The sequence below is a fragment of the Sarcophilus harrisii genome, chromosome 1 (assembly GCF_902635505.1).
Source record: "Sarcophilus harrisii chromosome 1, mSarHar1.11, whole genome shotgun sequence".
Taxonomy (NCBI): Eukaryota; Metazoa; Chordata; class Mammalia; order Dasyuromorphia; family Dasyuridae; genus Sarcophilus; species Sarcophilus harrisii.
The window spans coordinates 261482748-261497564 of record NC_045426.1 but is presented as its reverse complement, the minus strand read 5'-3'; the positions used below and the strand labels follow the sequence as shown (position 1 = coordinate 261497564).

At 32.6% G+C, this 14817-nt stretch overlaps 1 protein-coding gene across 7 annotated transcripts in view; it reads right to left on the bottom strand.

The window, feature by feature from the left end:
• Positions 1 to 14817, bottom strand: part of MAD1L1 (mitotic arrest deficient 1 like 1) — an 851829-nt gene that overhangs the window by 353222 nt on the left and 483790 nt on the right. For all 7 annotated transcript variants that reach the window (XM_031950245.1, XM_031950188.1, XM_031950409.1 and 4 more), the window contains one exon: positions 8458 to 8548. In XM_031950245.1, coding sequence (XP_031806105.1) covers positions 8458 to 8548 — 91 coding nt within the window. The remainder of the gene's footprint in view (positions 1 to 8457; positions 8549 to 14817) is intronic.

Below are 14817 nucleotides of genomic sequence, written 5' to 3'. Positions count from 1 at the left end.
TTACTATACTATGTTATAAAAATGCTTGTTTTATCCCATAAATTAAAAAGAAAAGATTAGGGTTGTTTAGTCTCTAATTACCTTACATGTTTATATGATTAAATAATTTTTTATATTGTAATCTGAAAAACATGTATTTTTCTGCTTTAACTACAAAATTTTTTTATGTCCTAATACATAGTCAATCTTTGTAGAGATAGCATGAACATTTGAGGAAAAAAAATATTCCTTTTTAATTCCTATTCAGATAGCCATCATATCTAGCTTATCTATTTTTATTATTATTATGTATTATATTTAGATTTAGATTTTTATTTATTTTATACATTATTTACATATTATAAATATATTTTATATGACGTTTATATAAATATATATTATTTTATGTATATTATATTTATTATTAACATTTTATTATTATTTATTATTACATTCACTTCCTTGATTTATTTATTCATTTTTTGGTTAGGTTTGTGTAATTTTGAGAAGACAAGATTAAAGCTCTTCACTATTATAGTACTACTGTCTATTTCTACCTGTAATTTATTTAACTTTTAAAAATATAGATGTTATAGCATTTGGTATATATGAGTTTAGTATTGGTATTACTTCATTATCTATAGTAGTTTTTATTATAACCTAGTTTCCTTCTTTGTCTCTTTTAATTAAATTTATTTTAGTTTTAACTTTGAAATCATGATGTTAATCTTCTTTTACATGAGCTGAAGCATAATAAATTCTGATCAAGCTATTTATTTTAACTCTATCTCTCATTTTAAAATGTGTTTCTTATAAACAACACATTGTTGGGTTCTGATTTTTAATCCCTTCTTCTATCCACTTCCGTATTATGGGTGAATTCATCATATTCACTTTCAAGGTCACAATTACTATTTGTGTGTTTCCTTCAGTCCTAATTTTCCTATTGTCCTCAGCTTCTTTTTCAATTATTACCTTCCTAATCCACATCCTTTTCCTCTTTTCTTATTCTGTCCACCCTTTATCTTCTCCCCTCACTCTCTTAGATTTTAATCTACACATCCTTCTAAAAATCCCTTCCTTATCCTGTCCCTTAACCCTCTTGTTTTTATATACATTTAGAAGACTTTATACCCTTCTATATGTATATGTTGTTCCCTCTTTAACAGACTTAAGCATACCTATAATATTTTTTACACATAATAAACAGTTTTGATGTGAATCAGCTTTTTCTCAGGAATTTTCCTATTAATCACATAATCAGGTCAATTTTCCCAGATGGTCCTTTCCTATAAAATGATGTGAAGCTCAGTCCAGGACTAATCCATCTATCCTGTCTTCAACCTGAGATTTGTCTTGATTAGAATATTTGAGACAGCCATGATGGGAACTAAGTTTTCACAGACTGAATTTAAGACAGTCTCAACATCTTGCTACAGAACCTTGTCACTCCCTAGATCCTGCCTTTATTTCCTCCTCCTTTCTCTGAGACTTTAAAAGTCATGTCCCCCAAAAGCAAGTTGCACACTCAGTATGACTCTGCTTTGCCTGGTTGTATTTGTTTTGAATCTGTGTGTTATTTCATGTAAATAAATAACAAATCTCTGTTATTCTTAATAGATGTCTTGTCATGGTAACTACTATACTCTCCCAAAGCTATTCCATACTGTACTTGGGGTGCTTTTATTTTCGCAGCAGTTTGACCTTATTGAGTTCCTTTATAATTCACTTTTAATATTTCTCCTGGATCTTATATGTAGAATTTTCTATTGAAGTATAATCTTTTTGTCACAAATACCTAAAAAGGCTTTCAGTTTGTTAGTATTCCCCCCTCCCCCAGTTCAGGATTATACTCAACTTTGCTGGATAATCTATTTTTGGTCACAACCTCAACTCTTTTGCTAATTATTGTATCAAGTCTTTTTTTTGATCACAACTTTCAGGTAATCCAACAGTTCTTATATGGTCTCTCCTTGATCTGTTCTCCAGATCAGTTTTTTTCCAATGTTTCACATTCTCTATTTTTTCATTCTTTTGATTTTGTAATTTCTTGGTGTCTTAAAATGTCATTCACTTTCTCTTGCACAATTCTAACTTGCAAGGAATCACATTCTTCCTTAAGTTCCAGAATAATTTTTCAATTTGTTGACTCTCTCTTATCCTCCCTTCCCTTCTCCCCGCCCTTCCCCAATTTTGTCTCAATCACTATTATTTGGTTTTGGAAATTCTTTTGAAGTTCTTCCAAGGTTTCTTTTTGGGCTTGTGATCATTTGATGTTTCTCTTTGGGTTGAATGGCTTTTAAAAATTTTAACTTTACTGTCTTCCTCTGAATATGAACCTGGATCTTCTCTATCCCCACAATAATTATGATAAGGTTCTTTCTCATTTCTAGTTTTACTTTAGTTTAGTTTTATTTTTAGCTGCTTTATTATTGTAATCAGGTTCTAGTCCTGAGGTGTGGGTAATAGTGCCCCAGGTCTGAGCCTTTTTGCTGTTATTTTCTAAAATGGGGAGAGGGGTCTGCAACGTCAGTCCCTCCGTGGCTGCGCCTCTCAGTCACACTGTCCCACAAAAGCAACTCCCTTTGTTTCCTGTCACTGCTCCTGTGGCTCTCATCTCTTGCCCTGGTACCAAAACCAGGGATTCTACTCTCCTGCAAGTGCCCACAGGTAGCAGGGTCCTCACCCCTCTGCTACCACTCCCACAGGGCAAGTACGAGCTCCTTCTAACCTGCAACCCCAAGCTGAGACTTTTATGATCAGCACAATTGAACTTGAGGTCCAAGACAGCAGAGTATCCTTCAATCAACATTGACATTTGGAGGCCAAATCAGAGCAAAAATTAAGGAGAACTTTATAAGGATTTTATAAAGGAGTGGATCAAGGACTTTCCAGGCCACAAATTGAGAGGATCTCTACGTGTGTATCTCCCGGATTTTGTACTTTAAGTACTTTCTCTAGGGACTAAGTACATGCAAGGGAAAAGTATACCATACATTTTAATAGAGGTTTCTTGTGACAACAGCCTTCATTCATTCATCAAATTCTCCTCTTTCTACTCTGCCTAACTATGAGGCCCTGACTTTTATTTATTTATTTTATTTAAATGGTATTTTATTTTTCCAAATACATGCAAAGATAGTTTTCAACATTTACCTTTACAAAACCTTGTGTTCCAAATTTTTCTCCCTCCACAAAATAGCAGTCTAATACGTTAAATATGTACAATTCTTCTAAACCTATTTCTATCTGTCATGCTGCACAAAAAAAAATCAAATCAAATGGGAAATAATACAAGAAAGGAAGGGGAAAAAAAAGTAAGCAAACAAACAACAACAAAAAGGTGAAAATACTATGCTCTGATCCACATTGTCTCCATAGTTCTCTCCAGATGCAGATGACTCTTTTTATCACAAGTCTATTGGAATTGCTTTGAATCACACTTCATTGTTGAAAAGAATCAAGTTCCTCACAGTTGATCATCACATAATCTTGTTATTGCTAAATACATTGTTCTCTTGCTTCTGCTCACTTCATTTAGCATAAGTTCATGTCTTTCTAGACTTTTTGAAATCAGCTTGCTTATTATATCTTATAAAGCAATAATATTTCATTACATTCATATACCAAAACTTATTCAGCCATTTCCCAACTGATGGGCATTCACTCAATTTTCAGTTTCTCGAGGTCCTGATTTTTTAAAATAAAATTTAATTGATATCCTTTGTTATCACATTGCCTAAATTTCTCTCTGTATCCTTCCCCCTCATGGAGCCATTACATATATTAAATTCATTTTTTAAGGAAAAAAAAACAGGAAAAAGAGAACAAATGAGCAAGACTGATCAACACATCAAAAAACTTGACAATGTTCCAAACTTATAAACCTCCCACCTCTGTAAAGGAGTATGTAAACTTGTAAACCTTCCACGTTTATAAAGGAGATGCTTTGTATATATCTCTTTTGAAGGCCAGATACATTGATTTTTATCCAGTCAAGATGGGGGAAAAGGCATGTTTAAATGTTCCTTGTCAATGAGCTTTAAAATGATATGTAAGCTAGACTCCCTAACAATTTTTAACAAATCAAAAATATTTCCTACCTCAAGTTGCTTTATAAGGATGCAAATTTTTAACTTCAATTACTTAATTTTTTAAAATATTAATATGGAGACCAATGATAGCAAAAGTTTATTTAAAGAATGTTTCTTCCCTTTTTTTTTTTTTTCTGCTTCAAAATGAATAAAGTTCTGTGGAAACATAATGGAAAATACTGCCATATTGAAAGATTAATTACATTTCTTTTATTAAAATAGAGACCAATGATAGCATAAGTTTTATTTAAAGAATGTTTCTTCCTTTTGTTTCAAAATGAATAAATTTCTGTAGGAACCTAATGGAAACCACTGCTATATTGAAAGCACCATATATATATATAGATAAAATATATGGAACCACAAGAGTGAAAATTTTTCACTCCCATTTACCTTTGCTAAGAGAAATACAAACATGAGATTGCTTTCCATTTTGGAAAATTTGGAGTTCTTCATAATACAATCTGAGAATTATACTATTCATCACTTGTTACCCAGGTAGAAATATCTTTATCTTTAAGCTTCTATCAAGTTCCTAAAGCTTCTCTAGAACATATCCCAGGGAAGAAGTGATTAGATAATTATCTTTAAAGGTATGATCCTTTGTTATGAACTCATGACAAACTATTCTGTTTGGATACACTGCAAGCCAAAATATGACTAATTCATCATCAAGTCTATGGACTCCTGGAATATCTCTAGGGTCTGCCATCCTTCTTTGTGCTCCATACAAAAAAGATACCATCTCTTTATGTATGACTCTGATAATGGTCAAATGGTCAAAAGTATAACATAAAATAGATAAAGGTGCTAGGACATCCTCTCTCTTTTCCCTTAAGAACAATATAGATGGCAACATTGGGTTACAGAAAGATAGGAACAGAAAAAACATTGAAGCTCATCCAATTTAACTCCTAATTACATAGGAATCTTCTCAAGTAGCCTTACCTCGAATCATGGTAAGGCTCACCATAGTCTCTCTCTTTTTTGAATGTTTAATTATTTGATCTTTTAAATTTCTATTTTTTTAATTTAATAAATATGAATATTTTGACATTAAAAAAACAGGAATAGGAGTGCATATGAAAATATAAATTTCCATTATAGTTTAACATGTATATTAAGTTTCACATGACAGTAAAAATATAGTCTTGCTTTTCTGCCTCCTTTGGAATTTCCTTCTGCTCTCTTTTGTGTATTTCTTTTTATATTTCATTGATGGTCTTTTCTTTTTCTTTCATTCTTTTTTTCTGCATTTCTATCATTACAAACCCACTCTCCCTCACATACTATACTACTCCCCCACAAAATAAAAAATCCTCCCTTGTGAAAAAAAGAAAAATGAAAATATATAGTTTACAAAATAAATTCAAATGGGGTGAGGACAGATATTAATTTTTGCTGAAGGCATTCTATAAACATATAAAAATCTTTCCCCACTCTGCCACTTTTCTTTTCCCTGATTTCAGGCTGACATGCATACTTTTTTTGCTTCCTTTTTTTTTTTTTTCTTTTCTTTTCTTTTCTTTTCTTGTGCCTCAGGACTTTCAGTAATATCCACAGGCACAATTTAGTTTGATCATAAGACTAGAGAAAAATAAAGTTGCCATTCCTTGCTCTGATTTCCCATGGGAATGACTTACATTCTCCCCAATTAGCTGACAGGAACTGAGTCTCAAAGAGCCTCAAATACTAAGTGTGAGAGGCAGGAATGGAATTCAGGTTGTTGAGTTCCAAATCCAGATTTCCTCTATGTTCTATAAACAAGTACCTGTTTAACAAATTAAAAAAAAATTCCCCAAGTTTGGACTTTTTAAAAATTAAACTCCTGAAATAGATCAACATTTCCAATTTTCATTTTAAGGGGGTTAGGGAAACAAGGCCACTGTGTACAGAGGTGGAAATCAAATCCAGGTCTGACTACTTTGTCATGTTTTCTTTAAATACTATTGACATTAAAATAAAACTATTTATAAAAGAAGATTGTTTTTATGTAGCACTTCACTTTTATAAAGTATAAAGTACTTTCATAAACCATGATTTCATTTGATCCCCAGAAAAATCCCATAGCCTAGCTACTGACATATTTGTTTATTTACTAATGAAGATGATGATAATTAACATTTATATACTACCTGGTTATTCACAAATTAGATACTGTATCTTATTTTATTAACCTTGATAATCTTTTAAAGGAAGAAAACCCAACTTTTATTATATTCATTTTACGTTTGAAGAAACTGAAGTTTATGTAGATTAATGATTTATCAAAGGTCTCAAGAGGCAGTAACTGGGACCATCAGGCCTTGAACTCAGATGACTTCATTTCTAGTAAAACCCACTTATATCATGCTGCTTCTCTAAGACATTACTTTATAGTTGGGCTTATTTCTATTTTTTATATAAATAACAGTTTAATGAATGCAATGGATACCCAACTATAACAGAACTCAACAGACATTCATTAAGTACCTACTGGTAGAACAAAGGACAGACAACAAGTATCTACTATAATCCTGGCTTTGGAGATATAAAGACAAAAACAAAATGGTCTCTTACTCTCAAGTATCTCAAATTCTACTGGGGAAAAAAATGAGAGTTGGGGGTATTTGACACAAACATAGAAGAATACAATATATGGTGGGGTTTGGAAGGGACAAAGAGAACCAAGCAAAGTACTCCAGGAATATTTGGAAGGAAAATGTACTTATCTAGGAGTATGTCTTCAATATATTGTGCATTTGATTAGAGAATATACACCCTGAAACAATAATGTCTGTATTTCATGTATTCTAAATAAGATCCAGGGCACTGAATCACAGGACTGAGAAGAAGGCAGAAACAGTGAAGGTGACTTGTTCAAATTAAGCATCTAAATTCATATCCTCTGATCCCAAATGTTTTTACCCCAACATGCCACTACATCCCCAAGTCCAGAGTGCTGCATATCATCAGGACTAACTCTGTCCTTGTCACTAGCAACCTTGATTTCCTTTCATAATTACTCAAACTATGGTTTTTTGGGTTCCATCTTTAGCTGCTCTTAAATTCTGATTTGGAACCATGACTTAAGCTATATTAACTAGGAATCTCTCCAAATGAACTAAGTATGGAAATATGTTAAAGTTAGACCTTATATTAACTTTATAATTAAACAGAAGAACCACCACCAAAGAAATAATTTATCCTCCATAGATGCTACAAGATGAATACTAAAACAAAAACAGAAGATTCTTGAGAGAGTCCTGGCATGAAAAGAACTCAGAACGACATCCATCTTGAATTTGTGGATGGGGAATATATTTAATAGGGCCCATACCCATGGAAGGTCTTGTCAAAGTGATAAATAGAACTGAATTCTATGTGGGTGTGGTCCTCCCTTTAATATCCCTATGGGAAAGAATCAAAGGCTATCACACAATTATTTCAGTTGAGATTTGACTATTGTCCCCCAGATGGATATTAAACAGTTACAATTTGGAAATGGTATGTACTAGAGGCCAGCAAATCTACTTGCCAAGCCCCAAGCTTTTTATGACTGCAGCCCAATTAAAGGCGAGCAGGATGACAGGCCCTTGTGCTAAACATGGCACAGCTGACGCATTCAGCAGCTCTTGGCCTCCTGCTTTATCAAAGTTGTCACTTTTCCCATCTCTAAGAATTGGTAATAAAAAAGAGATTTGATTTGCCTCTAATAGGTGTCAAGATAAAAATCAATGGCCTGTCTGAAATCTGGATAATTTCAAACCTGCAGGATTTCTGCCATGAAGTAATTCACGCAAAAGGGAAAATGAAAAAGAAAGAAAAATGAAAACAATGCAAATAGCTAGTGATCTTGAGTTCTCCATTTTGAACAGTGCCAACATAAGGAGTGTTTGATTAAAAACAAACCAAAGACCATGCAGAAAATAATCACTTAATTAATTTTTACCCAGGGTTTTCTGTTGTAAAAGGAGCTTCCAGGCATACAGTGTCACTGGTCATAGAGCAACGTCTTTAGCCATTAGCAAGAGGGAGATAAGAAAGAAAAATCCCTTAAATGAAGGGAGAGAAAATTGTTGCATCCACAGGGCAAGTTTGTTTTAGAGATGGAGAAGCATTTTCCTGCCTGGCTGTCAGGGAATATACCAGCAAATTATTCCACATTGCTAATTAAACTAATGGTCACATGACATTACAGACTATAATAGGAGTTCAGAGTTCAAGAGATATTTGAAGAAAGGCCTCTGTGGAAAGTAAAATAAGCTTAAATGTAGCCTATGAAATAGATCTCAGGACCGTGGATATTTAAAGATGGGGAAAAAAACAGAAAGGAGCACTAAGTAGGGAAGAGTGCTAACACAAGATCAAATTTCAAGCCTGATTAGGACTGTGAACCTCTCACCTGAAGAGTCAATTTCTCAAGCTGCATCTCAAGATTTTTCTTCTCCTCTTCTAATTGACTTCTTTCCATCACCAGCTCCTCAACCTTTAATCTGTGGGTGAAATGACAGTGGACATAAAATTAGACAAGTAAAGTAAGTACTGGGAAAGTTCAAATGAATGAATAAATTAAAAAAACATTTATTAAACACTTATCATGTGCCAAATACTATGCAAAACAATAGATATACTAATAGAAAAGTATAACAGCTTATATGCTAATATCACACCAAACACACACACACACACACACACACACACACACACACACACACAATCCTTCTAAATCCCAATCACAGTGCAATATTCCCAATCTTCCAAAGGAGCACAAAAGAACTTACTCTAGGATTTAAAGACAAAGAATAGTTAAGTGAATACTGCAATTTTGTAAAAAAAAAAAAAAAAAAAAAAAAAAAAAAAAAAAAAAATATATATATACACACATTTGATTTACATCATTTAACATGTAAAAGATTGAAGTGATGAAGTTGGAAAGAGGGTTGTAGGATATCTAAGTTGACTAGTATCATAAAATAAAATTTTAATTTATTTATAAAATTGTTTAATACTGAGAAGAACCATAGAAATATATGAAACTGCATTTTTTTTTGAAACTATATGCTAGGTGATGATTGTGGAAATATGTGAAAGAACTTCATATTTTTGTCATATATTGGATTATTTCCTGTCAAGGGGTGAGGACAGGAGAAACGGAGAGGAAAAAATTTGGAACCCACACTTTTGCAAGGGTGAATTAAAAATTATCTAAGCATATGTTTTGGGGAAAAAAAGTTTTAATTAAAAAATTTAATAAAATAAAAAGAAGATACATTGCTTCCCCTTAAGGAGAGAAAGAGAGAAAGAGAGAGAGAGAGAGAGAGAGAGAGAGAGAGAGAGAGAGAGAGAGAAACTGTATGTTAGGAAAAGAAAATGTTTGCTGTATAGGAGAGGGAAACCAGATAACAAAGGGTTGGAAAGCCATCTCTATAAAGATCTGCTTATGTTTAAAGCAAAATGTAAAGATTAAAGAAAAACATTAAAACAATTTTCATTCACATGCAAGTTTATCATGAAGAAGACCAGATAGATTTGCTTAGCTCCAAATTTGCTGTAAATGTCAATTAGAATAAGTAGGCTTAAGTATAGCTTTTGTTTTCCCATCACATTTCCAAATCTACTACTTTTGAATACAAACTGAACAATCCATCCCTTGTAACAAAGATTAAGGAAACTATTTAAAAAAATAATAAACAGTTTAACAAAACTAACCAACATATCATCTATGTCCGACATAATATACAACAGTGCACATTAATTCCTCACTTTTGTAATGGAAGAAGAAAATTTCATTTTCTCAAGTCTTTTTTGGGTCTAAGAATAGTTATTTAAAATCATTTTTTTAAAAAATTCAATTATTTACTCTTTTTATTTATATTATTGTAACTATAGTAAAAAGTGTAAACTTTGCTCCTGAATATGCTTTAGTTCACTTCATTTCCATTCATATATGCCTTTCTCCAAATTGATTAGGATACAATAATATTCCATTAAATTTGTGTAACACAGTTTATCTATCACCAAACAACTAGGTTCTGCTTTCTTCCCTAGTTATTTGATACTACAAAAAAAAAAAAAAAAAAAAAAAAATACTGTAGTGAATATATTTTGGTGTGTATAGAACCTATCATTCCATCTTTGACTTCTTTGAGTCATCTTTGATTGAGTCAATCTTTGAGTTATATGTATAGTAGAAGACTCTCTCAGGGAGGAACGAGATATTTGAGTGACGTTATTAGCATAATTTTATTGTTTTTCAGATGAGTCGGATCAATTCACAAATCTCACAAAATAAACATTCTAGTCTTTGTTATTTTTGCTAGTTTGCTGGTATGAGGTATAACTTTACAGTTGTTTTTATTTGCATTTCTCTTAGTAGGGATAATATTTTTTGATATTGCTATTATTAATTCTTTTGAAAACTATTCTGTTCATACTATATTCTTTGACCATATTCACTGAAAAATGCCTTGGTGTTATACATTTGTATTAGTTATTTATATGTTTTAGGCAACTGTTGATATCTGATATCATATTTGATGCAAAATATGAATTTCCTAGCAATGTTTATAAAAAAACTTTTCAATTTTATGTAATTAAAACTACTTTATGAAGCAGCTAAGTGACATATTTGATAGAGCACAGAGAAGTCAGAAATCCCCAAATTCAAATCCAATTTCAGAAACATAGCAACTAGCCATAATGAAACTCACTTAAATCTGTCTGCCTTAGTTTATTCACACGAAAAATAGGATAATTAATAATATCTACCTTCTGGGTTTTTATGAAGATAAAATGAGATAATTTTTATAAAGTATTTTACAAACTTTAAAATACAATTTAAATATTATTATTACTCTTGATATTGTTAGTGTCATATAATTACATTATCTATACCTGAGTTGGCTAAAATAAAAAATCTGTCCCCTAGGCACAGTTGTAAAAAATAACTGATTTCATTCTCATCTAATAGTTTTTAATAACATGATCTTTTATATTTAGGTTACATATTCAATTTAAGCCTATTTTATTTTATTCTGTGTAGATGAGTATCCTAAACCTAATTTTCCTTAAGTGATTTCCAGGGATTGTATGTGTGTTTAAAATTATGAACATCATTAATAAATAATTCATTTGTTTGTAGGATTTTAAGCCCTAAAATATGGTCATTTGTTACGAAGGTATCATGCACAACTGAGAAAATATATATTCCTTTTTATTCCTAATCAGTATTTTCCAGCAGTCTATCACAACAAACCTTTTAAAAATTGCAATACTTTCTTAATGTCTTTGTTTACTTTAGATTAATCTGGGTCAGACAAGAGTAAATTGAGATCCATTAGTAGTATAATTTTTTATTTCCTCTTATAACTCATTTAACTTTTCCTTCAAGATTTTGGATGCTACACCGCTTGTTGTATATATGTTAAATATTGATATTAATTCATTGCTAAGTTTTAGCATAATGTAGTTTTCTAATTATCTCTTTTAATCTAATTTGCTTTTACTTTGAAATCATGGTTACTACACCTTTCTGTTTTCTTCAGCTTAAGTATAATAGATTCTGCTCCAGAACGTTATGTGTGTTACAATGTGTGTATCTTTCTGTTTCAAGTGTTGGACCATTTCCTTGCATCCTAATTGTTGCGGCCATCTTTTAAGAGCTCATGGCACATGAGCCCTTTGATCTCAGAGGCAAGATGAATGAGGCAGGAAGCTCATAGGGTGTGAAAAGAGCTCTAGTTTTATTATGTCATAGTTTGTTGATATACATTTTTGCAAGCGTGATCAGTGCATGAATAGTAGACAATCCCCAATCACCATTCAGAGAAGCAGCTTGTTGCTTATGCATGGTATCTACCAATGGGAGGAGAGCTAATCCAGCAATTTAGCAGCTCTCTCACAGAGGAGAGGCCCTGTCAAGGAATCCCTACTAATGAGCAACTAGCTGTGACTCTCGGCTTACTCATTCCCATGATCACAAATCATTGTTCCTTACTCAACAAGGGTGTGTCTGCAATGTGGCAGAAAACTTATTATGCACCAAAGGTCAAGGTGGCCTCTATACTCCCTCTCGACAGGGTCCCATAATTCTTATATTTATCTCTCTCTTCTTTATGCTGTCCCCCTTACTCAGAGTGTTTGCTTCTAAATACCAATATCCTTTAGTAAAATGAAATTTTGTACCTAACTCTGTATGTATATTTTACCATCCTTGAACCAGTAAAGATGAGAATAAAGTTCAAGCATTGTCCTCCATATTTTCCCCTTCATTATATAAACTCTTCCTTGGCTGTCTCATTTATGTGAGAAGATTTACTCCACTGCTCTCTTCCCCCAGTATATCTCTTTATCTTATTCTTCCATTCTTCTCTGGACATCATCCCAACATAGTAAACACACTACTGCCCCAAAGAAGTATACTCAATTTTGCTGGGTAGAATATTCTTGGTTATAATCTAAGCTCCTTTGCCCTTCTGAATAAACTATTCCAAATTCTTTACTTCTTTAAGGCAGTAGCTCCCAAATCTTGTGTGATCCTGACCCTATGGTATTCAAATGCTGTCTTTCTGACTGTTGGCAATATTTTTTTCCCCTTGATCAGGGAGCTCTGAATTTTGGCAATAATATACTTACAAGTTTTCATTTTAGGATTTCTTTCAGGAGGGGGATTCTTTCAGTTTCTACATGCCAAATCATTCTAAGATATCAAGACAATTTTCTTTTATAAGTTCTTGAAATATAATGTCTAGATCTTTTTGAAAAAAATCATGGATTTTGGATAATCCACTAACTTTTAAATTATCTATTCTAATTTTACCTTGTATCAGTTCATGCAAGGCTTCTCAATTTTCTCCAAATTCCTTGTATTCATTCTTCTTCATTGCAAGAGCAAAATATTCTTCTTCTTTTTTTTTTAACGAGTTTTCCTTTCTTTTTTTTTTTTTGACCATTTATCACTTTAGTGATATATGTGATGTGTGCGTATATGGGTGAGTATACATAAGTGTATGAAAACCTCATGTCTATAGTTTGGTTTTAAATTATTAAATATAACAAATTCTGCTTTGTTATTTTTACTGTAAATAAATCGTGGAGATGTCACAAACTAAAACTAACTTAAAAGTTTTTTCATATGTTATGCAAGCTCTTTAATGGAAGGGGGAACTAAAGAGAAAAAGGAAACCCAAATAAAATAAATAGCTGTTAGATAAATTTATCATCAATCAAGTTCGTTATAAATATTTTGAAAGAAAATGGACAAATTGGGGGAGGGGAAGAATGAATTTTAAAAGCTCTGTTCATATGCCTGAATTTTAAAGTGATTCAAAGAATAATCATAGGAAGTCTTAAGCTACATGAGGAAAATGTTAATATAAACACAAATCTACAAATTTAAAATGGGTGAAAAGAATGGATTCCTCAATGACCACCACTTAAGTGATACCTGTCAATAAATCTGAAAGGAATCATTCTAGGGCAGTGAAGGAAAAAAAAGAAAGAAAAGGGTTAGAAATAGGGCATCACGATAGCTGGTTTGGATATTATCAAAAAGGTTCTATGGTTTTTCCTTCTCTGTTGGCAACAATGCATATGAAAAGCACAGATGTGTTGGGGCATTTGATTAATCACCACTTCAGGATTCTCTGACATCTCAAGAATGTCGCCACTTGTGCCTATTGTTTGTCCTGGCTTCCTCCTGGTGTATGCTTTCCACAAGCTCTGAAAATCCACTGTCCTTAACTGGGAATTGGATAGTTGGCCAACACCAATTATAACCAGCTACGACACATTCCAATTACCTGGGAAGTCATCATGTGAAAATATAATTAGGCAAACACTTCTGTCTTATTTGTGAAATTAAGAGTGCTTTCAAGTAAAGTTCAGGTAGAACCCGATCTAACTTATGTAGTTGATAAGAACAAACCTTGGGTTACCTTTTTATTCAGCTCCATGGAAAGATCTTAAAAAGATTAGCAATGTTTGTGAAAGAGATGTCAACAGCGTGGCTGCAAACTCTTCCATCAAATGTGAAATGCCTAGTACTCACTGGGAAACTCCCTGGGGCTTACATCCCTTGGGTCTATATTCTGAACAAGAAAGCAAAACCTTGACAGCTTCAGCTCCCTACGAGCCAAAGCATTTGATGCTTGGCTCACTTATGGCAGCTTCGCATTGCTCTGTACTAGTAACCGAGGCCTTCGGCCCAAACCACAAGGGGCTGAAAACAGAATACTGGTCTTGGCATTTTTAAGGTTTACAGATTTTAAAAAGCAAAACAAAAACAATTTGATATCTTTGCTTTGCCAAGCCTGATGTTTCATCTTTACTATGACAGGAAAAGAGAGGAATATTTTCCCTGAATAGTTTGTTTGTTTTAGTCTCTGATGCATGATGTATACAGATGCCTAGAAAAACTTTTAGGGATCTTCTCTGAAAGATGTCTCAAACTTTGTTGCTCATTTATTTTGGTTAAGAGAGACTTAGTATATGTAATTTTGTTTCAAAAAAAATCAAGAAGATATAATAAGAAAGGTGATAATCCTGGTTATACTACTAACTAGAATGAAGGATAAATGGTAACTAGATATGTAACAACCTTTCTGGAAACTAGTTTCCTAATCGCTGAGGAAAATGGGCAAGATGATCACTATTCCAATAAAAAAAAAAGGGTGGTGGTGATGAATTCTCTTTTTCAGAACAGGGATAAAAACATTGAGATTTATTTATGTCATTGAAAGATTCATTGCATAGGGAGCTTGGA